Raw genomic sequence first — 27589 nt, forward strand, 5'->3', positions numbered from 1 at the left:
ATCATGTTTAATATATTTTTATTAGTTTTAGAATATTGTTGAGTTCATTTTAAGTGATTCTCTGCTTAGAGACCTATAGATCCGTTTGTTTTGACACACGAATACTTTTTATATTAATTTTCAAACGTTTGATTGCTATTATAGCGCATTTGAGAAAATTTATAACTCAAGGCTATAATTTGGTTTGGTGGTGTCTTTTGTTTTATATATATATATATTAGGTGGATGATTCAAATCACGTTAAAAAAATGAATGTGTGAGTTACAAATCACATACTCCGGCACATTTTAAAAGAGTACATACCTACCCTCCCCATTCTTGTCATGTTAAAAAAAAAAATTTTAAAGGTTGGATAAAAATGTTTAATTTCTAAAAAATAATTACATATTTGAAGGATGTCATTTGATGAAGATGTCATTTGATGAACACCAGCTAAGTAAGGAGGGTTTTTTTTTTTTTGGTTTTTCTATTTTTAATAAAGAAAGAAAAACCATTAATAATATTTTATGAATAAGTGAGAGAATGAAATAGAACCATTGTGTTGAGTCTAAAATTTTAAAAAACAGAAAAGGAAAAAAAAGTAATATTGTAAGGGTAGAAGAAAGTCATAGAGTCAATGCCATGTTGGAATGATGGTATTTGAAAGACTGAGTCGTTGGGCCATTCGCCCAAAATACAATTCCTATTTTGTAATTCAGCTTTCACACCTACATCACATTCTTCCTCATTTTCACTTTTTTTTATTAATTTATTTTATTCTTTTTTTTCGTCTTCTTCTTCCAATGCAACCTCTTCTTTATCTTCCTTCCTTTCATTCCATTGGTGATTCTCATTTTATAATCTTTATATATAAAAAATGCTCCATTTCATAGTCTTTGACCCAAATATGTATATATACACAACTGTTTGATTATTTCTAGAGAGAGAGAAAAAGATGGATAGCTCAATGGGGGCAGGGTTGATGGTAGTTTTTGCAGTTTCAGGAAGTGTAGCACTCTTTGCACTTCATGTTCATAAGCGTCTCCTCTCTGACTTCATGAAGAAGATTGAATTTGAATTGGGTAATTAATGTCACTTTTCTTTACATATATATATATATATATTATATTCTCTTCTTGATTGAAAAATTAAATTAAATGTTTGTTTGAATGATCATATATATATATATATATATATATAGGATCAACAGAGAAAGGTGAATCACCTAAGAAGACGGTGAGCTTCGCGGTGGATGTGATGGAGCCATCATCAAATAACAAAGAATATCGAAAGAAACATATCATGAGAAAGGCGGCGACCAGCGTTGACTCGGTTCATGATCATAATAATCTATGTTCATCCAACAACAATATGCATATGCCTCTGAATAGGCAAGTTCTGTATAAAGGGCTCATAGAATATAAATCTCTCTTAGGCTGCAATGTCTCTACTACTTGCTAATTGCTAGCGCAACGCCTCTGTTTGGTGGTGGCAGAACTGGGGTGGCGGTGGCTGTGGTGGTGGCTATGATGGTGGTGCTAAAAATGTATAAAGTTGTATATCTAGAACTTCCATAAATAATTTTCCATTAATATTGTAAGTTTGTAACATGTATAAAATCCTGGGAATTGAAACAGGATGTTGTTTTTCTGTTGATAACTAATTAAATTAGCTTGTTTTTCTTGAAATGTAACATCATCTCTCACTTTCTACTGTTGATTATTTAATTCATTTTGGGACAAAGTTTTTGTAGCCCTGTACGCAAGTGACATGAAATTTACGTCACTTTACCATATTTTAAAGTGTGTTGACCTTAAATTATTGCTTTCGCCCATACATAAATACAGATATATATTTTACACAATTTTACATCTCTTCATATGTTATTTTTCTAACAGGAGTAATGATCGTTGATTAGCCAAATAAAATATTTAAAGAATCTGAATCCTTACGCCATTTGGATGTAATAAAGTGGGATTTATGTGTGTATATATAAATAATATAATGCATGTTAATGAAATGTCATGTGTAACTTTTTGTAACTGAATGTTTTATTTATAAGTTATTGTATTATTTTCCTTCCAAACCTCATGTATTGGATAACAGGGTTTTTCCCATGTGAATTTTTTTTTTCTTTTTTTTTTTTTAACCCATGCAAAAAACAGTCAAGCGCACTTACATAGCTAACATCATATACATACACAAGCTACAAAATATCACAATAACTTACGAAATAACTAACTTCAGATAAAACCAACACTAAGTTAGGTCATGACATCAGTCATGATAACAACCTAAAGCTTAAAAGGATTCTTCGATGTGAAATTACTTTAATAAAATTCTGGAAGAATGTTGATTGGTCTTTATTTTTTTTCTAAATCGAGCTATTTTTAAAGTACTTTTTCTACAGTACTTTTTTGTGCGTTAGTTTCTTTTATTTTCAATCCAGTTTTTAATGTTGTCTATGTATCATTGAATTACAATTCTCATGCGTTGGGAAATAAAAACTACGTCACCTTCCGAAAAAACATAAAAAAATTAAAAACTACTTTAAAGCCATAATTTAATATAATCTCATTTTTTTTTGTGCCAATTGTTAACTACCAAGTTCAATGAATGAAGCCTCATTAGAGACGCAATTTAATGAATGTAACTGGTACCTTAATTAGGTCTTTACTGGATCATGCTTTTCCTTCATTAGGCTTGTAACTCTAAATTAGGTCTCTATTACCCGAAGATGGGATCGCATCAATTACCGGTCAAATTTAGAGAGCACACACACTATATGTATATGTATGTATATATAGTTTTATATCAGCAGGCTGCTCCAATTTCTTGTTTGATTTGTTTTATTAATATTTTTTATTTTTATTTGGCGGGATGGATGGTAGTTGTTGAACTTATTATGAATAAGTCAATGCAGATGGCTCGATAGCCTAGTAATTAATGCATTCGGTGAATTTTGAGAATACCAAGCTTCACTCTTTACAACTTCTAATCTAACTGCTAATACTTCTTGTCTTGTGAAAAAAAAAAAAAAAAAAATTATGAATAAGCCAATGGTTATAACTATATGAGAAATGAGAATAGGCTGTGTGTATATAACAAGAATGTTACAGAGTACTTTTTTGAAATTGACTCTAGCTTGTGCTCCCGACCTGGGGCTTACCTTAGGGCGGCCGGCTTTCTAGTATGGATTATAGTGTTTTTTTGTTAACCAACTATTTTTTCAAAGAAATAATTATAAAAGTACACCCGTGCCGATATTTTCGATGCCGTTTGATTTCGGTTCTTCACCTAGATATTTTGGACTAGTTGAATCTATTTTGGGGTTATTCACCTGATATTTTTATTTTGTACGTTGGTAGAAAGGTTGATTTTGGTCTAAAACAAATGTGTAAATCTATAGCTCATTGGCCAATATGATTTGCTTCTGCTATATTTGTTGACGCTATGCCCGGATGGATAAAAGAGATTGTTCTATCTTATTATATGATTTAAGATTATTATCATATATATATATATATTTGTCAGCGATAAAATAAATAAGTAAAAAATAAATAATTAAAGAGCAACATAAAAAATAAATAATTAAACATAAAAAATAAATAATTAAAGAGTAATATTTTATTTTAGGACTTAACCTAAGTCCCATAATCTTTCTCAATGGGGATGCCGCTCTTACATTCCGCATGCTCTCTCGTTCTAGTTCCCACTAATTGAGAATTAATTTTGTCGCTTTTGTGTTCTAGCTCTCGAATTTGGTCTCATTTTATTTTTGTTTTACGTGACTTAACAGTTAACAAGTAATTCTAATAAATTTTTAATTTTGCGGTAGAAGATTTTTTTTAGAACAAATCATATTAAGAGATGGAAAAATTATTAAGTTTCAAAGAAATAGTTTTTTTTGTTTTTTTCCTTTCAAAATCTCATTTATGTTTTAGTTTGTAACTTTGTTACTCCCTCGCTTTCATTTGAACCGTTCACTTGGAAGTGACTCACAGGTCATTTAAAATGATACGGAAGTAGTCTACTTTATTAAAGCCCCCTCTATATCTAACTTGTAGCTAGGAACAAGAAATACTCCGTGAATAAATAGTCTAACTTGTAAGTTGTAAGGATCACTCTTTTGCTATTCCTTAAATTATCTGAATACCCTTGTCTTTGTCCATGTGTGGAGCCTATTAGACTGCCTACCAAATCTGTATCCTCGCTGTAGGCTGTTCTCATGCGTGTTTCATTTCACATTCAAACACAGCATTTGCTTATTACCAACACTCAAAAACATATCCTAGATTTTCACTCACAAAACTCCAAACCCTTTCTCTCTCTCTCCATGTGTATTATTGAGTTACTTCGTACTTCAATTCGACCCTTTCTCAGTCACCATATAGCATAAAGAAAGAGGGAACGAAACTGAAAGCGTAAGAAACTGACAATATAAGAAACCGTCAACAACTCCGGTTTGCTCCACCGGCGATCAATTTATCCTCGTCGATCATAGGATATCTATTACCTACCATTCGGATTTAACCAAGATCTGAAAATCCGATGAATCAGAATTGGAATAATCGGATCGAAACACGGACCATGAGAAATTGAAAATTCAAATACCCTATCCCTAATTTTACACCTTTCTTCGTTTTTTTTTTTTTTTTTTTTTTTTCTTCCAATCATTGAAATTTTGGGGGAAATTTTGACATATGCAGTTTCTTGATTTGTCGAATTAGAGGGAAGGAAAGGAGTCTTTTTTATGACTCTTCTGCCGTCCGAGAACCTTCGGCAGCCTTTTTGCCGACCAAGATGTCGCCATCCTCAGGCGAAGGGCGAATGCAGTGGGCGGAGGTGGCGGGCGGGACCATGGCAGAGTGCGCGGTGGTGTGCTGCTGCTGCCCATGTGGCCTCGTCAACCTGCTGGTTCTTGCAGTCTACAAGTTGCCGTCGGGCCTGTGCCGCAAGGCGCTACGGAGGAAGCGCTGCCGTCCGTTGATAAAGAACACGCGGCAGAGCCACGCAGACCTTCAAATGAACTCCATTTCAGGCGACGTGACACCGGTGGCGGCTGACAAGCTGGTGAGACGGTTGAAATCATCGGAGAAAGATGTGCTTGAAGTGGAGAAGGAAATGTGGGATGGATTTTACGGTACCGGATTCTGGAGAAGTCCTTCATAGGGAAATTGTTGCCGGCAATGTAAGTAGCTCCCCCAACCCCAAGTAATAACAAGTACATGATTTTATTACAAAAATCCAATTAAATTTGGTCTATATATACACATATATATAAGTATTATTATCTGTATTTTCCTGTAGTTACGGTGATAAGTGCGCTGGTTTGGTTGCAAATCTTTGCTTAATAAAAAAGAGGGAATGCTTTTTCATGAACGTATATTTTGGTTACTTAGAAATGTAATTGGTAAGTAGTGATCATAATTTGGTTTTTGGACTTCTTTTTCTTTTTCGTTTACTTTTTTAATTGTTGTTGTTGTTTTGGGACCACAGATGAGGTCATGGATGAGTTGATCATGCTATTGCTATATGATAGAATTTTTTAAAGGAATTTATGGCTTTCTTTTTCTTAATTGATTTATTTATTAGTTTGATGCGGGAGTCATTCTTTTTATGAATTTATATGATGAGTCAAATTATGATTTTTTTTTTCCTCTGCAATGTTAAGTATCAAATAGAAATGTGAAAAAATCTGCATAGTATGGAAGATATTAGGTCAAGAATATAGTCTATATCAAATTATAAGTTTTTTGTCTGCAATGTTTAGGTTAATATTTTACTAGTTGAGAATCCAAATAGAAACAAACGGAATGGAAACATATGTAGATCAATAGACTTAGAACACAAGCTTTTTAAAATTTGAAGTTTTTGATAGGATGTTGACTAGTGTTTGTCCAAACATTTGTGTTATTTCACTTTTTCAGAAGAAGTCAAACAATAGGAATTTCTAGATTACATGTAATCATCTGGCTTCCATCTCTGAAATTGTTACATTATTCAATGAACAAGATCTAGGCCTACTAGGAGATAAACCCGCCTTAACATCACTTGTTCTCATAACAAATGCAGGTCCTTTGGGTATTGGCAGTTGTAAACTTTCATTGCTAAGCATGTAGATAGCATCGGACATGATAGGCCTGTCTGATGCATGTTCTTGAACGCACAAGAGTCCCACATTGATGTATCTAATTAGCTCAACTTCAGAAGGTCTCTCTCTCATACTTGGATCCGTCATCTCCGAAAATTTACGCTTTTTCCACAGTTCCCATGTCTGAAAAAATTCATCTTATCAGCACCAGTTTGTGTTTAAAGTTGAATTATATATATCTTAAAGCAATACAAACATGGAAAAGGACAATGAGAGCAGAAAAAGGGGATGAGATTTTGATCTCAGATACTGACATATACTAGAAGATTTGAGTAGTGGTCTGGTTGATAGAAGCTACTGGCTTTTCTTCCAGAGATGATTTCAAGCAGTAAAACGCCAAAGCTAAAGACATCAGATTTTACAGAGAAAATGCCCTGCACCATGTACTCGGGAGGCATGTAACCACTGGTTTCATCATTTGAACCAATGCATTAGTACTGCTACCTATGAAGAATTCTTTGTATTTGTGATGATGGCAGGTGCAAATGGTTGGTAAAAGACAAATTAGAAAGTGATTCTTTTGCTTACAGTGTTCCAACAATTCTATTCGTATTTGCCCTGGATTCATTTGTTGCATAAATTCTTGCCATCCCAAAATCTGATATCTTGGGTTTCATATGATCATCCAACAGAATGTTGCTAGCTTTCAAATCTCTATGGATGATTCTCAATCGAGAGTATTTGTGAAGATAAAGTAGCCCTTGAGCAATTCCTTCAATAATCTGCTGGCGTGTTGTCCAATTCAATGGCACTTGGTTGGTTGGATCTGTTTCATCTTTAGAGTGAGAATTTGTAAATGACAAGTAATGTTTTGATGCTGTAGGACATAGAGTGTTGGAATATATATATATATATATCAATAAAGAAAAGTGGGATACAATGTTTGATGCTGTAGGACATGGTGTTTTGGAACATATATTCAATAAAGAAAAGTGGGATATAAATTTTAGATGTGTTGAATTTGAGAAGATTAGAATGCAAACCAAATAAGAAGAAATCCAAGCTTTTGTTGCCCATGTATTCATAGATCAAAATTTTTTCTTCCTCTTCAATGCAGCAACCCACTAGTTTGACCAGATTCACATGTTGGAGTTCAGATATAAGTGTAATCTCATTTTTGAATTCTTCAAATCCTTGTATGGAACTGCTGGACAGTCTTTTTACGGCTACTTCTTGCCCATCAAGCAATGTGCCCTGCAATAGAGAACACGTTCGTTTTTCTGACTTTAGGCAGCAACAGAGTATCAATTGCTAGACTTACTATATGCTGAGGAGTTTTGCATAACTAATTGCAGGCAACAAATGTGGTTTATATTTGTGTATGTTTCTATGTATTCACAAATGCTGTGTGGTATTACCTTGTAGACTGGTCCAAACCCTCCCTCTCCAAGTTTGTTTTCAGCAGAGAAGTTATCAGTTGCAGCTGCTATGGTGGCAAATCTGAATAACGGCAAATTGTGACCCTTCTGCATGCCTAACTCATCATCTTTTGAGGTCGTTTTAGATGGACCAAATGGAAATAGATCTTGATTTCTGTTACTTCTTTTCCCTAGTTCATAAGAAAAAGCTGGTTATTTTCTGCAAATCTACTTGAAATTTCATGGCTATATATGAAAGTGAAGGAATACCTTTCATAGTGAACTTACTTCTCTTCCATGTATAGCAAACGAAGAAGCATAAGAGAAGCAATAACAGACCACCATTAATTCCTCCAATAGTTAACAGTTGCCTTTTTTGCTTACTTGAAACCATAAACCGGGACTTTTTGCTGCTTCTATCTGAAAAAAAAAGGAACTATGCTTCATATGTCATTAGGAATGTGAGTGAAACAAAGATGAAGATTAATTCTTCCCTACAAAACATTACATTTTTTATCTTGAAAATCCTTCAGCTGGGCTGCTGCAAGACGAAGATTGAGGGCGCTTTTGTTGCTTCCACTAGTGGTGGTTTGCTGTAAATTCATTAGATCCCCATGCCATAACAAGCACCCACCATCATAAGTGTAAGCAGAACAATCACATCTCTTTAAGCATGCAATCTTGCATTCTTTAGTGCTCTGAGTTGCTAATATCGACTCAGAATTTACAGGCAACTTATCCAAATCTTGGATTGAAAAAAATCCATCCTTTTCTCCATTAGTCCCACATTGCAGAGGGATCCTTCTAACGCACCCTCCAGTTCGATTACCGACCAGCCAATTTTCCTCATTCTCAGGATCAAAACCATCCAAACACCTGCACTCAGTCCCAGCTGGTTTTTCTGGATCACAACTGCTATAAACTCCACACTTGGAAAAAACTTCACATGGATTTTTAGGTTCTGACCAAATCGATTCCCATTGATGACTACCCTCACTCCACATCAATTGCTTGATCTGCCCTGAAGAATTAAGCACAATTCTTGATATTAAAGAAGTACTATTTATAACTGAGTAAGTGAAATAGCTTTCATTCTTGCTTGTAATGTAGCGAAAATCAGAAGTATTGCTGGATGATCCCAACTCAGGAATCGAGATGAACCCATTCCCATTCCAATCTCCACTAGTCCAATACCGCGTGGAGTTTTTCCACCGCAACTGTAATTGGTCTGTTCCATTCACATTGATCATACCTAAAGAATAAGCACCATCGTCAGGATCTTGAGGAGCTATCCACGACGAAAGTGTTTGTTCCTCGCCTGTGACCTTATTCGATCCAAGCCTTCCTCCAGGAAGCCAAGTATCAGTTGGGTGGTCAAAACTTTCCCAAAACACAACACGGGGATTGGAACCATCCCTCAACACAAGATTTCCTGTATCAAGGAGGACTGCTACTGTAGTGTTTTGGACCATGGAAGTGGTATTGGTGGACCAAATAGGGTGATCTATTGAGTGATCAAATAGAGCAAGATTGCCGGTTTCGAGTAATCTCAGCTCTGATGTAACATCAAGGAGAGGTATGTCTCTGTTTGCAACCCAAACCACTGTTTTGTCGGGGATGTTTTTGTACCAGATGGCTAAGTAAAATTTATGAGAAGTGACTGGTGTGTGGAAAACAAGTTCAAACTTGCCTCCTTGTGATATTATAGTCTGCTTCCCAGAGAGAGAATGACCTGCTGAGATGGTGTCTTCAGCCACTATGAGAAGATTGATTTCAAACCATAACAAGAAAAAGAATAATACACGACTATGAAGGAGAACGGAGGACCTTGGCCTAGTTTTGCCCACACCCATTGTTAATATAATAAAAAGTATCTTCCACACAAACTATACGATCACCACCATAAACAATTGATCAAGGTTTTATTGATTGAGAGAGAGAGACCGGACTTGTAGATAGACTAACAGGAGAGAATTACTCAGTCCACATTCCACAGAGGTGAGGCGGCGAGAAATTTCATTTGATGTTGACAAGCACTCGAACATTGGACTTTTCATTTAAGAAACGTACCATTTGGGGTTGAATATATGTGTGCCCTAGTCTTCACGCAAAAATCATTATTCAACGTTATGCGTGACAATTTTTCATCCGATCCGATGATAATAGCGGTAACATATTTGGAGGCTTATAAAAAACTTAAACTGCTGGATAGTGCAGTATACCGCCTCTATTACAGAGAATATGGAAAAATTAGACTTAGCAAATAATGCTTAATGTTGTAGGGAATAATATAAAAGTGGCCAGGATATAAATTTTAGATAGGTTGAATTTGAGAAGACTAGAATGCAAACCACAAATCAGAAGAAATTCAAATTTTTGTTGCCTATATACTCATAGATCGAAAAAAATTCTTCCTCTTCGATGCAGCAACCTACTAGTGTGACCAGAGTCACATGTTGCAGTACAGACTCAGTGTAATCTCATTTTTAGTTACTCAAATCCTCGTATTGAATTGCTGGACAATCTTTTTACTCTTACTTCTTGCCCATCAAACAATGTGCCCTGAAATAGAGAACTTGTTGACGTCTCATTTAAGAAAAGTGTCAAAACATATATGTGAATACCTCAATTAAAACCGCAGGCTCACAATATCTACACGGTGTGAATAGATAACAAGACCACACTACTATGCAAAATGCTGTACTTCTAAAAACATTCACTAGAATTAATGCTGCATGGTTAGTAGGAAAACTGGATAAAAGCAAATTGTGACCCTTCTGTATGCCTAACTGATCATCTTTTGAGGCGGTCCCATTCTGCAAATTGACCTGAAATTTCATGGACAATATATGAAAACAAAAGAATATACTATTTCATAGTGACCTTCTTTGTCTTGCATGTATAGCAAACAAAAAAGTAGAAGAGAAGGGACCGCTATTAATTCCACCAATAGTTAACAGTTGCTTTTTCTGCTTACTTGAAACCATAAACAAGGAGGACTTTTTGTTGCTTCTATCTGAATAAAGGAACTATGCAGCATCATATGTCATTAATTAGGAGTGTGAGATCAACAAAAATGAAGAAGAATAATTCTTCCCACCAAACATTATCTTTTTTCATCTCCAAAATCCTTAAGCATGATCTTGAAAAGAATTATCTAAACGAGACGGTTGTTGATTTCTTAAAATGCTTGCTATTAATTACTAGCATTGTATAAATCATCCATAATTTTTTTTTTTGGCAAATACAAATACTAAGGGTCATTTTTTTAGTCCTCCCATTTAAAAGGACACATCTAATTTAAATCAACAAAACTCGAATTAATAAAAGTAATAAAAAATTATTAAGCGTGTTTGAGACTTGAGTTGAAGAATTTGTATTTGATTTCAATTCAACCATTTTTTTTTAACTTGGCATAAAAAAAAATCTCGTGAATTACATTTAACAGCCACGAAAGCTACACTAGCCACTGCAAAATCACTTATTCTTGAGCATCAAACTAAATTAAATCCCGAATTTTTATTAATAAAACACTGAATATCTTGAATGATGACTAGACATAGGAATGAAATTAATAGACCGGAATAACATTCAACACGTACATTTGAATACCTCCATTGACCAATAAGTTTTAGACCATTCTTAAGCACTAAAGTCCCTGCAGACTTGCATTGCTAATATCTTGATGAAACATTGTAGTCACCTGGTAGCCACCTTGACAGCTTGTCATGATGATTAGGGAGCACAAACCAATCCCACTACAATCAATTAGTTTATGAACAATTTAAATCTACAGCGAGCAAGATTAACCATCTTTATGAGCTATTCTATGTAATTTTTATATTGGTAGACAAAGAAGTATGACATAAGCTCTAATTAACAAGCCTAAGTAATAAATTGTTACAGAATTATAGGTTACAATTAAATTACTGTGAAAAGAAAATATATGTTAAATTAGTGTCTACTAGCCACTCAAGTGGCATGACTTCTTTCTTTCAAGGAGACAGGGGCCTGAGCCCTTTTGCCACCATTTTTAGGAGGGTCCGTATGAAAAATATTTTAATATTTTTGTTATTTTGATGGCATAGTATTATTAATTAATTAGATATTAATACATAATAATATGACCCGCTAAATAAATATAATAGACATTATAGAAAATTCTCTTCCATGTGTACAAAGTATTTCAAAGGAAAAAACTTTTTAGATTAGATGAAGATAAAGTATAAAAGAGTAAATAAAATTTCTACTAGCTTACTGTGATTACGACAATGATTACATAGTGTGAGTGTAAGACAAAATTAATTTAGAAAAAAGAAAAATGGTGATAGGGTGGTCATAATTGAGGACCTCAAAATTGGATTTGTATCCCTCATGTATGAGAGAGAGAGCCAATTATTTTAGAAGTAAAGAGACATTAGAGACGACCCCCATCTTATATGCCAATGGAACTTTGACAACACAAATGGGAACTAAAAAAAGCAAATAAAAAGGATAAATAAAGGCAAAGGCGGACATTTCTTCTCTCACCTCTTTCCTCTCTCCTCAATCCCTCCCTCCCTCCCTCCCTCTAATCATTTCTCTCCCTCTCTCTCTACCCCTTGGTTCTAGGGTTCTCTGATCATCCCTGTGAACCAATTCCTTTCCACGGAACTTTAGCATTCCCTTTCCAAGGAAGAATTCAACGCTCGATCTTCAATTTCATGGGCGTTGTCTCGGATTCTTGACCCACTTTCTGGAACGTCTTTCTGTTACAAATGGAGGTAAACGCGCCAAAATTTAGAGATCTATCTATCATCTTTGGTTCAGTTTTATATTACTTCTGGATATGTTTGTATGCTTGTTTTGATCCTTTGCCCAAAACGGTGATTTGCTTTTATTTTTTCTTTTTATTTGGAGGAATTAATTTGGGTCTTTTGTGGTGATTGTTATATTATTGAGGAAAATTTTAATTACATTGTCTACTAAGAAGGGCTTTATGTTTTCATTATTTATCTGAATAAGGATGGATCACGGAGGTATAGTTTTTAACGGGTTAGCTTTTGATATATCATAGGTTTGTGATACGGTTGATTATAGATTTTAGGAATTGACTTTGGTTGAGTTCTCGGTAAGAGATCGTTAAATTTTGTTTTTTTAATTTTTGGGTTCTTTTTATTATTTAAAAAAAAAAAAAAAAAAAGTATTTTACTTGTTTTTGTGGGTTGTATTCGTAAGTACCGATAACTTCTTATAGGATACTACATTCGGTAACTACGGATACTCAGAGAGATGAATTCTTGCCTAACTCTATTACTAGGTTTTCAACTGTTCCCCTTTTATAATTAGGATGAATATGTGTAATATAGGTTACTTATCAAAAAAAAAAAAAAGAAAAAAAAAAAAGAATATGTGTAATATAGGCACTTCTATGTTTGGTTTATTTATTTGTTTGTTCTTTTTTTTTTCTTCTCTTTTTTTTTTTTTTTTTTTTTTTTTTTTTTCAAATTGTTTTTCTCATTTCCCCCTTTAGATAAATCATTTTGGGAACTGACTGTGAATCATATTTCCCACCCCAAAAAGAAAAGAAAAAAAATTGTGACTTGGGAAACTTTTTATGTGCGCTCTTCTGATGTAAAATTTTGTGGGGGGATTTTTGTGTTGTTAAGGTTCCTGGGATGGATGAGGTCAAGAAGACCGAGGGTCATTTAACATCAGCTGCAGCTTTTGTGGAAGGGGGAATTCAAGATGCATGTGATGATGCTTGTAGCATATGCCTTGAGGCCTTCTGTGAGAGTGATCCTTCAACGGTAAAATACTATGAAATTTCTAGTATTATAGTTGTAATTTTTTTATTTTTTTGTTATCTCAAACCCAATTAAAACATGTACTGCAGGTGACTAATTGCAAGCATGAGTTTCATCTTCAATGCGTTCTTGAATGGTAGTATCCCAGTCCTACAATATTTTATTTTATTTTATTATTATTATTTTTTTGTTGATTATTCATTTCTCAATTTTTTCTATTCCCTAGGCAATCAATTGATGTGAGTTTACCAGTAATATTAAACTATATTTTGTCTTGTCTACAGATTGGTATTTTAGAGGAAATAGGAAAAACCTTTCATGCATCATTGTGGGGGTTTATTTTTCCTGTTTCTAAAGGATATTGGTATTTTAAATGGGCTATGTTTATTAACATAAACGAGAAAATGAGCAAAAATCAACTTTTTGTATATATAAATAATATATTATATCACCCTACCTTATTGTTTTCTTGTGTTCGTACAACAAATATAAGACAAAATATTCTTAATATTACCAAGTTTTATATCTACCTAATGATTTATACTTCATATATATAAAGCAAAAGATTCTCAGAGATTCTCTCTCTTTCAAATCTCAATCTCTGGATTTTTCTTTCCTCTCTTTCTCTTGCTACTTCTCCTCTCAACTATCTTATGCATGTGGGTTTCTTGGGGTTGACTGATGGGTACCTTAAGGCTTCATCTTTCTGAACAATCAACCCGTCTCATCTCTCTCTCTCTCTCTATATATATATATATATATTTATTTATGCACCTTTTTGATTTATTCTATATGTATATATTTTTTAATTAAAATGAAGATATGTATATCATTCTTGTAGTTAAATCTCATTATTATTATTCGTATTGGAAAAAAAAATTCAAATAGTTTTGGTGGACTGTAAAATAGACGTGGTCTTTCATTTTTCATTTTTTATTATAGGGTACAGGTTAAAGCTTTTAGAATTTCAACTTGTGGTTCATAGAAGTTTTTTATTTTCCCATCTTTAGAAGAATTCATTTGGAAGCTGAAGTTGAGAAATGCATATTTGAGTTTGAATTCTGGGAATGCCTGCGTGTTCAGATTGAATTGGATTTTTAAATTGACATCTGATAGTTAACCAAGCTGGATTTGGATTTAATAGAAGTGATCAGTTTGTGTATTGGATCAGTTATGAGTAGATAATTTTTTAATGGATTGAACCAAGATCACCTCTGATCCGGAATAAGATCAATTTTTTTTCGGGCCTAGGTTATAGCATGGAGAAAATTTGTAAGGTATGAGCAGTTTCAATCTTTTTACAGAGACCTCACTGGACCACGGTGAAGTGAAGAGAGAAACCATGGTGTTGGGCCTTAGTGGAGTGAAGGAGCTGAGAGAGATTGTGGCGCTTGGCCATAGTGGAGAGAGGGAGAGAGAGAGAGAGAGAGACTGGGCCACAGAACCTTTAGAGCTGGGTCACAGTGAAGTGAGAGGAGGGCGAGAGGTGGTATCTCCTCTCCTCTAGATGTGTGTTGGGTGCGCTTTGTATAATAGTGGAATAAAAACCATTGGGTATTGTTAGAGACCAAACCAAAGTCCAATAAGGTGGTTATATCAAATTATATTAGTCTAATTATGGTGGTGCAACAAGATGAAAAGATAAGGAAAGAATAACAATAAAAGAAAGACTTATCAAAAATAATAATAATAACAATAAAAGAAAGGATATGAGTTGTGGAGGACATAGGGCTATCTCAAGGAACTGCTAAGCCCTAAATGATCTTTGGACCCGTTCGAGGAACAGTCCCATGGAATGGGTGTTCCTTAAGAAATCCTAAACTCCAGCCTCTAGGCCAAACTCCCCTGGGATCCTAGGCCTTGCTTCCAACTTAGGTGGCTTGGTCGAGATGCCACTTCCCGCAGTAAACTCCTTGAGGTTATTCAGTAGAATAGTGGTGGGTTTCCTTGAGGTCTTCCAAACAAGTTGATGAAGTGTGATAAAATCCGTAGGAAGTCCTCAAGACTTGTTAGATGTATAGGCTTTCTGTTACAAGGGGTATTTATCCCATATCGGATCCAGATGGAAAAGTGAATGGGGTATACGTGGGTGGGTATGCAGAACTATCCAATAACTTAAGTTTTTGGGTAAATGGGCAAGCGCTCACCTTTTACAGTTGGTATCAGAACCAGACTCAGTCCTTGATCCGGTGCCACGCCAAGCGCCCGGCCTAGAAGGCGTCCGGGTGAGCCGCCCGGGTAGGTAAGGTTGTTCGACCGCAACAAGGACATTGCGAGATCGGGTGGGGGAGAATGTTACAAGGGCTAGTTGTCCAATATTGGATCCGGATGGAAAGTGAATGGGGTATAAATGGGTGGGTAACACTACCCAACAGCTTAAGTTTTTGAGTAAATGGGCAAGCGTCCACCCGCTACACTTTCCATGTAGGGATGATTGGGATGTTGATGTGTCCATAACACTTCTATTGCCACATAGGGCATCCGTTGTGCAAGCTTGAATAGACAATATCTATGTAAAGTGGAGAGAAAAGCAGGTGGTGTTTAATTGAAGTAGAGTGCCATGTGAGCGGGTTCCACTTCTCATTCTCTATCACAATATCCACATATAACTAATGAAGTGGAGAACATTAAGGGCATCCGGTGTGCACTTGCAAGATTATCTATCTTTTTTTTACTAACTATGACCCATGGTGTGTAGCTTAAGATTATCTATCCATTTTATTATTTTATTATAAAACAAAAGGTGAGAAAGAGAAAAAAGGTTGCTAGACTTGCAAAAATAAAAAAGCAAAGCTTTTAAGGATTTTTCACTTCATTGGCTATATGCGGATATTGTGATAGAGAATAAGAAGTGGGGCCCGCTGACATGACACTCTCTTCCAATTGCACACCACTTGCTTTTCTTTTCACGACTTTCAAAAAGTAGATAGATAATTTTGCAAGTGCACACCGGATGCCCTTATTGACCAAAGAATTGGTACCTACTGAATGATATCTTAAAAACTTTTAAACAATAAAAGTACAATTTGAAAAGAAAAAACAAAAGTATGTCAATTTTAAATTTTTTTTCGGTAAAATTTGGTTAATTTCTAAGTTCCGATACGTTAGAATAAGAATACTTTCCCAAAAAAAAAAATGTTGGAATAGAGATAAAATTGGATTGCACATTAATAGTACACATATATATTATTCCCTTTAAAGTAAGAACTTAAAAGTAATTATTTTTTTTTTTTTTGATAAGTAAAAATTTATTAAAAACGCTCAAAAGGGGAGCGGAGCCCAAAAAAACAAAAGGGCCAAAGGGCGCCTTAGACCTTCAGAGAAGCCAATAAAATAATAATTTCCTCCATAGATTTATAATCTCTCCCTGAAACCCAACAAAAAAGAGTAAAAATAACAGAGAACTTAAGCATAGAAACATGTTTCTTTTTTCCGTCAAAATATTTTCTATTTCTCTCAAGCCAAATACACCACCAGATACAAAGCGGCGTAGCCCTCCAAGCATCCTTAATGCTAGCCCCAACAGAGATGCCTCTCCAAGCCTCAATCAACCCTCTAGAGGAATAAGGCATAGCCCAATGGACCCCAAATAATCGAAGCATCAAATCCCAACAATCTCTGGCCATGCTGCAATGTAAAAGGAGGTGATCAACTGAGTCCTTATTACACAAAGACATGTAACAATGATTAACCACCACCTGATTTCTCCTCAGATTATCTTGGGTTAAAATCTTACCCAGGACAGAGGTCCAAGCAAAAGAAGCGACCTTGCGGGGAGCCTTGGACCACCAAATAGACTTCCAAGGGAAGTGTTCTCCGTGACTAACCGAAAGGCATTTGAAAAAGGACCTAACCTCAAAACGGGCTTGCAAGTTAGGAATCCAGAACCACCAATCCGGCTCCCCAAAAGAAATCACTTGGCTATACAACAGCTCTAGAAAACGAGAAACATCCTCGATCTTCCAATCCTGAAAATGCCTCTTGAACTGAACATCTTAAGACAGTCTCCCATTATCAAGATGATAACAGTCAACAATCATGGCTTGTCGGTGAGAAGCAATCCTATAGAGCCGTGGGAAAGCGATAGCAAGAGGGAGTTCCCCACACCAGAGATCCTTCCAAAAACTGATCCTCCTTCCATCTTTAATACAAAAATGAACATGCTTGCAGAAGTCATCCCAACCCCTCTGAATGAAATGCCAAACTCCCACCCCCCTTGGACCACGCATCGCCAGAGAGCACCACCCCCTCCGACTTTCCCCAAATTTGCTAGCAATAACTCTCCTCCATAACCAATGCCTCTCGATCCCAAACCTCCAGAGCCATTTATCAAGGAGAACCTTATTAAAAGGCAACAACCTCCGTAACCCTAAGCCTCCAAACCGAATTGGGCGGCACACTTGATCCCACCGAACCAGGTGAAACTTGAACTCTTCTCCTTTCCCCTCCCAAAGAAAGTTGCACTGCAATCTTTCAATTCTCTCAGCCACTAAAGAAGGAATCTGAAATAGAGATATGAAGTATGTAAAAAGTAATTAAAATTTAGGACATATAAACTCTCAATAAGTATAAATCGTTTTAAGTTAATACTTATTGTTATATATATGTATAGACTTAATTTAAATTTTAGATTATATACTCTTTAAAAGTGAATTATACTCATCAAATGATACTTGTAGTTAATTTTAAGTCGGTACTTTAAACTTAATTATACACTCTACTAGAAAAAATTAAGTATATAAGTATTAATAATTGCATACAAAATATAATTAATTATAAGCATAAAATATATAAATTGTTAATAAGTATAAATTATCTCCAAGTTATAATAAGTTTATACTTGGTTATAAGTATATATTATTTTTAAATTATAGTATTTGTATAAAGTATTCATTTAGGTCTTGTAAGTTTTGTAAACGATAAAATTAAGTTTTTATTTTTTAAAGTTAATGATTTCAGTATTTTTTTTCAAGGACTTGAAGCCGGGGTCTTTTTCCTTGGTGTTTTCTCGCATGGTCTTTGATCTTTCAGTTCATGCTGGCTTGCACCACCTTTAAGAAAAAGCTTGATTTTTCATTTCATAATTAATTAAAATTTTAGATTATATACTCTTTAAAAGTTGATTATACTGATACTTGTTCTTATTTTTAAGTCAGTACTTTAAAGTTAATTATACACTTTACCAGAAAAAAAATTAAGTATATAATTATTAATAATTGCATACAATATATAATTAATTATAAGCATAAAATATATAAAAAGTTAATAAGTATATATTTTCAAGTTATAATAAGTTTATACTTGGATATAAAGTTTTTATTTCAACTTGTATACTCTATATAGACTTACTAAATTAAATTTTCAAGTGTATGTAATGGTTAAAATTTTTCTTAAATTATAGTAGGATTAAGTGCAAAAAACCCCCCTGAACTATGGCAAAACTTGCAACTAACCCCCTAAACTACAAAAAATGCAAAAAACCCATGCAAAAAGAGTTGCAGATCACCCCATCCGGCCAAGTTCCGGTGACAATTAGACGTTAAATTTGGTTGAATTTTTTTAAAAGACTACACTACCCTTATAAACATGAAAGGACAAGAGTACCCTTAAATTTCCAACATTTGACTCCAATATCCAAACATGGCTTTAACCTTGTGATTATCCAAACATATCTTTAACCGGCTGGTTTGGTCACCGGAGAATATATACAGGTTGTGAGCTCGCGGTTCTGTCAATACTCACCTTTGCTGGGTCATGGTAGCTTGGAGCTCTCTGCTGGGTCAGTCAAAACTCACTGGAGCGGGATGAACGGAGGTCGCTACTGGTCAGTTGAAACTCACCGGAGCGGGGTGCTTGCGGCGGTGCTAAAATCAACAGGTATGAGCATAGAGAGAGGGAACGAGCGATCATCAGACGGCCTTAATTGCCCTTCGCCTCAGCCACGAACACCGATGATGGTGAAGAGGATGTTGGTGCTTGATGGGCAGCAACAATAGAAGACCGTGATTAAGAACGGCGGTGGAGCAAGGGAAGATCAGTACCGAACTGGGTTTGCCATTTTTCGGTTCGGCGAGTGGTGAGGATTGGTGGTGAGCACAGATTCTCGATCCGAAGTTTGTTGATGCAGAGGTCTCGGTAGGAGGAAAATTCTTCACGTTAATGGTGGTGGTGAGCTGGCAACTCCATCTCCGTCTTCGGCAACTCTATTCCGATCGCTCCAACTCCGATTATATCAAAGATGAGTCATTCTTTCCTCTAAACATTCTGGAATCGAGTGAGGAACGGTACCATGCTACCCTAGGACAACAATCAGATCCGTTTTCCAGTAAATATCGTGATATATATATATATATATATATATGTTTATATAAATAGATAGAGAATAGGAGAGAGAAAGCAAGTTCTGTTATAAATTGGGGCATTTTTTGTCATTTATTTTCATCCAAAATCTAGACCATCTTGACTTCAGTTCACGGTCACAACCTTGATTACTGATGTTGTTCCGACATGGTGCAAGGCCACAACGGAATCCCCACCTTGCAGAGTCCTTTGGTCTTGGCATGTTGTAGAGCAAACTCGAGCGCTTTCTCTGTAGACGAAGCCCTGGCAGATCCTGCAGACAGAACTGGAACCAACCCTGTAAAAATAACGTCGCTGTATCTCCGACAACTCAGAACTAGGCTTTATATATATATATATATATATATATATATTTTATTTTATTAAGGGCTCTTTTGTAATTTCATCACACTATTCGGTAGGTTGTCGCTCTCCCATTGGTTGGTGAGATTCAATTTGCCATGTCAGCAATTTAAGTCAACATTATTTTTAAATGCGTCGTTTTTTAATAAGGGCAAATTTGTCTTTTTTCTTTTCCGGTGGTCTGAGTGGGCAAATTGCAAAAAAATGAAAGTTCAAGGGGGTTTCTTGTAGTTCCGGGGGGTTAGTTGCAAAACCCCATAGTTCAGGGGTTTTTTTTGCAGTTAACCCATTATAATATTTGTATAAAGTATTCATTTAGGTCTTGTAAGTTTTGTAATGATAAAATTAAGGCAAAAGTGCAAACAACCCCCCTGAACTATTACAAATCGGCAATTTACCCCTTGGACTACAAAAATGAACAAGTCAGTACCACAATTATCCAAATCGTGCAAATTAACCCCTGAAATGCAATATCGGCCACTTTTCGGCCGACTTCATTGTAAATTTACAAAACTACCCATTGTAAAAAAAAAAATACAAAAAAAATAATCACGTGAAATACCCTCAATGCCCCTCTGTTTTCAAGTCGTCAAATGTTCCCAGCCATAGCCGGGCACCTTGCCGAGACGGGTCTCGAATCTCCGCTGCAAACTTCCCCTACAGCCGCCTTCGGACTCCCCGGAATCGGACTTCTTCTCTTCCCTTCACTTGCTTGTCCTTCCCCTTCCCCTTTCGCCATCACAAATCGGCAGGATGTGCCATCACAAATCGAACGTGAGACTCAAATTTATATATATATAAAACTCGAAAAATAAAAAAAAAGAAAAAAAAAAAAAAAACCCCTTGGAAGAGGTATTTGGAGATCTCTATCCGGTTCTTCTGTGGAATTAATCTGATGAGGAAATTTCATTCAGATAATCGTTCTTTGCGACAGAAATATAAATATAAATGAATACATATATAGAGATAGAGGAAGAGAGAAATGTTTGGATCGACCATGGCTGGCTGTGAGATGGTGAACGAAGGAAGGGAGAAAGATGACTCTTTTGGTTGTGGCGGCCGCTTATGTTACTCCTCAACCCTAAATATGATTATTGAAAGAAAAAAAAATTTTAATTTAAAATTAATTAAGGCAGGATGTGCCATCACCAATCGGCGGCAAGGACTACGCTGCTTCACGTGGTGGCGACTCTTCTGGCGTCGTCGTCTGGCTTCCTCCGACAAGCTTGTATTCGATCCCATCCTAATTCTTCACCCAAACCACCACTTCCGCCGTGGACCCCCATCCAATGCTTTAATGGCGATGCTGAAGCGGGCACAGGCGCTGAAGCGGCGAGGTTGCCTGAGCAGCAACAGTAGCCCCCCAACCACCACCACCACCACACACACACACACATATTTACATATATTTATATTGATGAAAAAAAGTAACAGTAGCCACACACACACATATATATTTACATATATTTATATTGATGAAAAAAACTACCGGTTTTGATCCAATCATATCAGAGGTGGCTGGTGCAGCGATGGTGATGGCGGCGATGGGCTGTGGAGAGGAATGGTTCGGCCTGCTGGTGCAGCGATGGCGATGGCGGCATGGGCCAGCGATGGGCTGCGGAGAGGTCGGTTGTGACCTTGCGGGCGGAAAACTGATTTCAAAATTGGTGGTCAACCACCTATCAATCTAAATGCTCCACCGGCTCCGGAGTCATCGAATTTTGCTGTTATGTTTGGTGTTCTTGTGCTCTCTTTCTTCTTCTTTTTTATGTTGATAGATCACAAAATTGAGGGGAAAGGAAGGAGGAATTGACTAATCAGAGAAGCCTCGTGGACGGACGAAGGGAAGTTACAGAACGGGGTTGTGAAGGCTCGCGGCACCGGCGGGAAGGAGAACTCAGCTGTGAGCTTCTCGGTTTTTACCTTATTACGTGGCAGAAAAGTTAAAATGCATAAATAAATAATAATATTCATTAGTATTTGAGGGTAATTTCGGAATTAAAAAAAAAAAGTCACGTGTAGACCTTGTGGGCCGGAAAGTGGCCGGAATTGAGTTGCAGGGTTAATTTGTACGATTTGTGATAGTTGTGGTACTGACTTGTTCATTTTTGTAGTTCAAGGGGGTAAAATGCGGATTTGTGATAGTCCAGGGGGGCTTCCTCATTTTGGCCGCATTGCATTTCCCTAACTTTAGTCCATTTTTTGTTGCTTGAAAATGAGCTCCACACTTGAAATTCCTTGTAATTGATAAGGTGATTATAATTTTGATGTTTGGATTTCCTTAGAATTTGACACTAGAAATTATCATATGATTGTCCCAGCACTCAGATCTAGCATTTGATTTCTGCTACCAATTTTGAAATTTAATAAAATGTTTTCATAAAAATTACTGCCATTGGATGGGTTTTCCTTGGATTAAGATCTGGTGGGTCTATATAAATTCTAGGTTCAAAGAACATTTTGTGGATTCCTTAAATACCAAATACATAGACCAGTAAACATCATCTGCTCCATACAAATTCCTTCCCCCCCCCCCCCCCCCCCCCTCCCCCGGCGCGCGGGCATGCTCACGACATCTTTTGTTTGGTTATGATCGCTGGAGAGGCCTGCAGGTAGGTGTGTGTCAATATTATAAGTACTACATATTTTTTCTTCCCCAGTAGGTATATTCATACCTTTATTTCATCAAGTAATTTAACCAATTCAATTGGCCCTATTTTTTGGTTGCTGGTAAGTCAAGCAATTAGTCTTTCACCATTCAGTATCATAAAATAAGAACCCATTTTCTTAAATGGACTCTATGCTTGTCTAGAAATCTTTTAGGAGTTCGACCATAAGAACTTGTACGTCATCCCGAGAACCCCCCTCCCCAACACAAAAAAATAAAATAAAATAAAAATGAAAGAAAGAAAGAAAGAAGAAGAAGAAGAAAAGTTCGTGCATGTCATCCTTCAAGTTCCCCCTTCAAATACTATTGATTGGCAGAATATTTGATTTTGATCTTGTATGCAAGGATAATTTTTTCAGTAGTGTCAACTTGAAAATGTAAAGTTGATCATTAAAAAGAAAAAAAGAGTTTTAATTTAAACTTTAACTTCTTCTTCTTTATTATTATTTTTCTTGTAGGTGCCAGAGAAGTTCTCATTGTCCAATGTGTTGGCAACCCATTAGCCTGAAGGATCCCACCAGGTTCATTACGGCCTCTCTGTTTTCACATCTCTACTTTTAGGACAAGACTTGCCTACTCATCGGTGAGTAGGTCTTCCCTACTTACTGCTAATGTGGTCCAATCACAAATGTACAAATAATTCGTAATTATAAAATCAGGAAAGTGATAAATAAGGATAATAATTTTTTTGGAATAAATTCAGTCACCCTCCATGGTTTCCTTATTTATCACTTTCCTGCTTTTGTAATTAGAAATTATTTGTGCATTTGTGATTCGACCACGTCAATGGTCAGTAGGGATGACCTACTCACTGGTGAGTAGGGCAAGTCTTGCCCCTACTTTTATTTTATTGTTGCTCTTTAAATTTTGACGGCATTACCTATTTTGCATGTTATGGCAGTCAAGAATTGCTTGAAGCCGTTGAAAGGGAGAGGAGCTTAAGGTTCAATCCATCAAGAAATGCCACAATATTTCATCATCCCACCCTTGGGGATTTTGAATTACAGCATGTCTGTTGTCCATCAATGCTGAGTGAAATTATTTGTTTCCACAATAGGCAATAAACACATACAAGCCTCCTCAGGTTATAGTTTCTGATGTTTCTCATTGTAATGCAGTTACCAATGGGTGTCAATGATGCTGAACTTGAAGAACGTATTATCCAGCACTTGGCTGCTGCTGCTGCAATGGGAAGGACCCACCACATTGCTCGGAGGGAGGGCTCAAGGAGCCGTTCATCTGCTCATGGTCGTCCACAGTTCTTGGTGTTTTCACCTCAACCAAATGCACCTCCTGCTGCCCATGTTTCTGCTTCTTTGGCTCCGGTGGGAGGTGGATCTGAACCACCTGCAATCACGGTAGATAGTCCATCTGTTCCGCTTACAGATGGTGTGGATGAACCACAGTTCACTGCCGCTCAAACTGATCAAATTTCTGCCTCGTCATCTGGATCAGTCGTCACACCAACAAATCGACAAAGGATCTCTGTTAATAATCGGTTGTGATGATATTTTAATTATATCACGTTACTGTTACCTTATATTTTAAATTCAGTTCCTCGAGTCACATTTCTTATTACTCTTTCTGACTATGCATCATTTACTTATAGAAGCTCTGCTAGTCAATCTTTCACACCAAATCAAGATAGAGCGGGACCATCAGATTTGCAGTCATTTTCAGATTCTCTGAAATCTCGATTTAGCTCGATGTCAATGAGGTAAGTTAGGTAGAAACAACACTTCTTTCCTGTCACCCTTTATGAGTGATTTTTTTTTTTTTTTTTTGGGTTACTTAATTTGAATTATGTTTATTTATCTAATTCTATTGTATGATAGATACAAAGAGTCGATTTCAAAGAGTACTAAAGGGTGGAAGGAGAGACTGTTCTCTCGAAGCACCTCAATGGCAGATATTGGTTCTGATGTTAGGAGAGAAGTGAATGCTGGAATTGCTAGTGTATCTCGCATGATGGAACGCCTTGAGACTAGAGAAAATAGTAGAGCTGGCCGTGCTTCTGTGTCACATGATGTGGGTGATTATCCAGTTACAGAGCAGAGCAACCAAAATAATGCAGGGACTCGTCATGGAACCCCACTGAATGACAACAATACTGCAGCTTTGGCTGCAAGTTCAGTTTCAAATTAACTTATAGGACTTATTTAAAAGCAGTTGTATCTGTCCTCTGCATTTCATCTCTGAAGGTGAGTGGTTCTCATTGGTTTAGGGATTCTTATTAATACCTTTTTAATACCCATATTTTGATATACATTCTGAGTCAAAATACTAGTTTTACCATAAGTCTCTTTCTTATCCCTTTTCCCTCATGCTCCATTGTGACCTGAAGGTCACGGATTCAAAAGCGAAACAACCTCTCCGCATATAGAGGTAAGGTTGCATACATCCAACCTTTCAAGACCCTATAGTGGCAGGAGCCTTGTGCACTGGATTAGCCCTTTAGATTGACTTCAATAGGATTATGTTTGGTGTTCTGATGATGATTTTTTTAAAATTTTAAATTCTTATTTCTTTAGTTGACAAGTTGATTGTCAATTTTATTTAAATTACATGTTATATACAAAAATATGTTGCTAAATTAATCTATTGAAAGAAAAAAGAAAAAAGTGGAACTTATTTCATATTTTGAAGCTCTGGCTTGTTGATAGATAATGTGAAAAGCTACGTTTTGCACGCACACGCACACGCACACGCACACGCACACGCACACGCACACGCACACGCACACGCATGCATATATATCAACTTCTATGCTTTCATTAAAGAGAGTTTTAAAGTAGTAAATTTTGAAGTGCACTTTGGTATACATGCGTGGTTTTCAAAATTAAGCATGTTCCCAGTAGATACACCTGTATGCCTCAGAAGGTTAAGGTTTGCTTGAGTCACCATAGATGAGCTTTTCTGTGCCTAGCATTTTCAAGCCTATGCTCAGGCTTAGAAATGATGGGTTGTGTTAAATTATTTCTGTGATTAATCCCAAATAGTATTAAAGAGGTAGGGATTTGAACTGGGCAAAGGTCTTACTTCCAAACCTTGCCTAGCCCCAAAAAGAACAAATGATTGAGAATAAGATGTAGAAGTGGCGTCCTATTATTTTGAATTTTGTCCAATGAAGGGGGGGTTGGGCAGACGGGTGGATGTGACACGGGGAGAAAAAAAGTACACAGTTGGCAAGATGAACTTCTTCCTAACCTGTTGGCAGCTATTTGTTTGGATGGGCATATGTGGTTGGATAATGTTTGATGGTAACCGTAATACAGTCTCAAACTGATAATTTGTTTGAATTTGCTCTGGTGGTTTGGCCTAGTCAGGGCAAAAATGATTGGGCTAAAGTTCTATAATCTTTCTGTTTGTATTAGTATAAGATTTTATTAATTGATTATAACTCCCTACTTTTATGCATTCAGTGGTGTTGCTTGACAACAGTTTCCATTTCAGGTTGTAAACCCCTTGTCTCCAGATATGACATGCTGAGGGCAAGTTGCTTTGCATTTAAGGCCAAGGGGATGAAAAGAGTCGTGATGCTTGTGGTCTGATCTGAATAAAAGAGAGGAAATCAAGAGAGAGAGAGAGAGAGAGAGAGAGAGCCCTACTATAGACAGAACCTATATATAAATTTACTGGCATCTGCCTGTATATTTGTTTATATGTAAACTTGGATTCAGTATCGAATATCGGGTAGTTTTTGGCACTGACTTTTGTTTAATATTCTAAAAATATGAAGAGAAAATGATGAACTCAATGTTATGTTGAATGTTAGATTTTCAGTGGTGTGACCTTCTATCCTTGAAATTGTTGTTTTGGTCCTCAGGTTACCTGAATTTTCTGAAGTATATTGAATTCTTGATGCAGTTTTTGTTTTAAGGTGGGGAAAAATGAAATAGGAAATAGGCACGTAGGAGAGGTTAGAGTGGATTTTGTCAAGAAAAGGATTGCTCTATTCCATCTGAAATGTGGGTAAAAACCATGTTAAAGATTTTGTCGTTCTTGCTAGCTAGCTTATTTTCTTCAAATTTCATATATCCGTCTGGATTTCTTTCAACGTGAACATTCTTGCTGGCTTGAAATGGAACTATTTTAATTTTGAATCTAAATTATTTTTAAAAGTTGGTGTATATTTTCTGAAAGACCAAATATGGGTAATCTAAAATAAATCCATTCTAATTGAGATCTAACCAAAATTACGTATATTTTATTTTATTAAGCTGGTTTTTAATTTGGGAGGGTCGGAGATGAATGATCTCTGCAAAATTTAATTTTGATTTGAATTCACTCTCAACATTTAAATATGGATATGGACTTAAATTCACGTAAATCTGCACTATATCAAACCCTAATCCTCATGAATAAATACTTAATTTGTTACTTGAATTCTTAATATACGTTCATAGTTTTTCTTACAATGACAAAAGTGTTAAAAGATGATATTTTAAGAGAGGGATTGAGTCGGTGTTGAGTCTTGTTGTCCATAGCCAAGATATAATTAAATAGATGAATGAAAATAAGTTTAAATAATATATAATCAAAATCAAACCTCACACTGTCAAACAGAGAATCGTCCTATATACATCTGGGCCCAGACAAGCTGGATTGGGTCCACATTTCTTGGGTTTTTAACCCACAAATAGACCAATCTTGAAGGTTGACTCAAATCCATGTTTGCACTGTCAGCAGAGCTCAAACTACCTGATTTATTGTTGCATGAAAAAATATATATAATAATAATAATAATAATAATAATATGACAATTACAGACTGTAATCGTGCATGAAATTTGAGTTTTGGAATTGAAGTAAATTTTTCTAATTCCACCAATTTTAATTTTAAGATTCTAATTGTATGCCATCAAACATAATTAAGGATAAATACTCATAACTTTATATCTATTTTACTTAATTATTTCAATATAAAACTTGATTTACTATTC

General features: G+C 36.0%; 3 protein-coding genes and 1 long non-coding RNA gene across 6 annotated transcripts; 3 read left to right on the top strand and 1 right to left on the bottom strand.

Annotated features, from left to right (window-relative positions):
* Positions 1–555: 555 nt before the first annotated feature.
* Positions 556–1629, top strand: LOC132285005 (uncharacterized). Its single transcript, XR_009472410.1, has 2 exons — positions 556–1061; positions 1181–1629. It is a non-coding gene; the product is annotated as an uncharacterized LOC132285005 (long non-coding RNA).
* Positions 1630–4053: 2424 nt separating this feature from the next.
* On the top strand, positions 4054–5536 carry LOC132293202 (uncharacterized). The gene has a single exon (XM_059790574.1). The coding sequence runs from the start codon at positions 4783–4785 to the stop codon at positions 5149–5151; it is 369 nt and encodes a 122-aa protein (XP_059646557.1). The 5' UTR covers positions 4054–4782; the 3' UTR covers positions 5152–5536.
* A 125-nt stretch (positions 5537–5661) lies between these two features.
* LOC132293201 (receptor-like serine/threonine-protein kinase SD1-8) lies at positions 5662–9471 on the bottom strand. Of its 2 annotated transcripts, none has more exons than XM_059790573.1 (7): positions 8000–9471; positions 7780–7911; positions 7492–7682; positions 7117–7327; positions 6662–6899; positions 6388–6538; positions 5662–6256 (listed from the first exon to the last, which is right to left on the bottom strand). In XM_059790573.1, the coding sequence occupies exons 1-7, from the start codon at positions 9342–9344 to the stop codon at positions 5948–5950; spliced, it is 2577 nt and encodes an 858-aa protein (XP_059646556.1). In that variant the 5' UTR covers positions 9345–9471; the 3' UTR covers positions 5662–5947. The 2 variants fall into 2 exon arrangements, with proteins under 2 accessions (XP_059646556.1, XP_059646555.1); XM_059790572.1 differs by having other exon boundaries at positions 7762–7911.
* A 2535-nt stretch (positions 9472–12006) lies between these two features.
* Positions 12007–26454, top strand: LOC132293203 (E3 ubiquitin-protein ligase RHF2A-like). Of its 2 annotated transcripts, none has more exons than XM_059790576.1 (9): positions 12007–12254; positions 13140–13280; positions 13367–13413; positions 23106–23168; positions 23549–23657; positions 23766–24145; positions 24260–24364; positions 24483–24848; positions 26101–26454. In XM_059790576.1, the coding sequence occupies exons 1-8, from the start codon at positions 12249–12251 to the stop codon at positions 24790–24792; spliced, it is 1161 nt and encodes a 386-aa protein (XP_059646559.1). In that variant the 5' UTR covers positions 12007–12248; the 3' UTR covers positions 24793–24848; positions 26101–26454. The 2 variants fall into 2 exon arrangements, with proteins under 2 accessions (XP_059646559.1, XP_059646558.1); XM_059790575.1 differs by having other exon boundaries at positions 12020–12254; positions 24257–24364.
* Positions 26455–27589: the final 1135 nt, after the last annotated feature.

The sequence above is a fragment of the Cornus florida genome, unplaced genomic scaffold (genome assembly GCF_030987335.1).
Source record: "Cornus florida cultivar Cherokee Brave unplaced genomic scaffold, ASM3098733v1 CherokeeBrave_3.0.0_Hap2_Chr02, whole genome shotgun sequence".
Classification (NCBI taxonomy): domain Eukaryota; kingdom Viridiplantae; phylum Streptophyta; class Magnoliopsida; order Cornales; family Cornaceae; genus Cornus; species Cornus florida.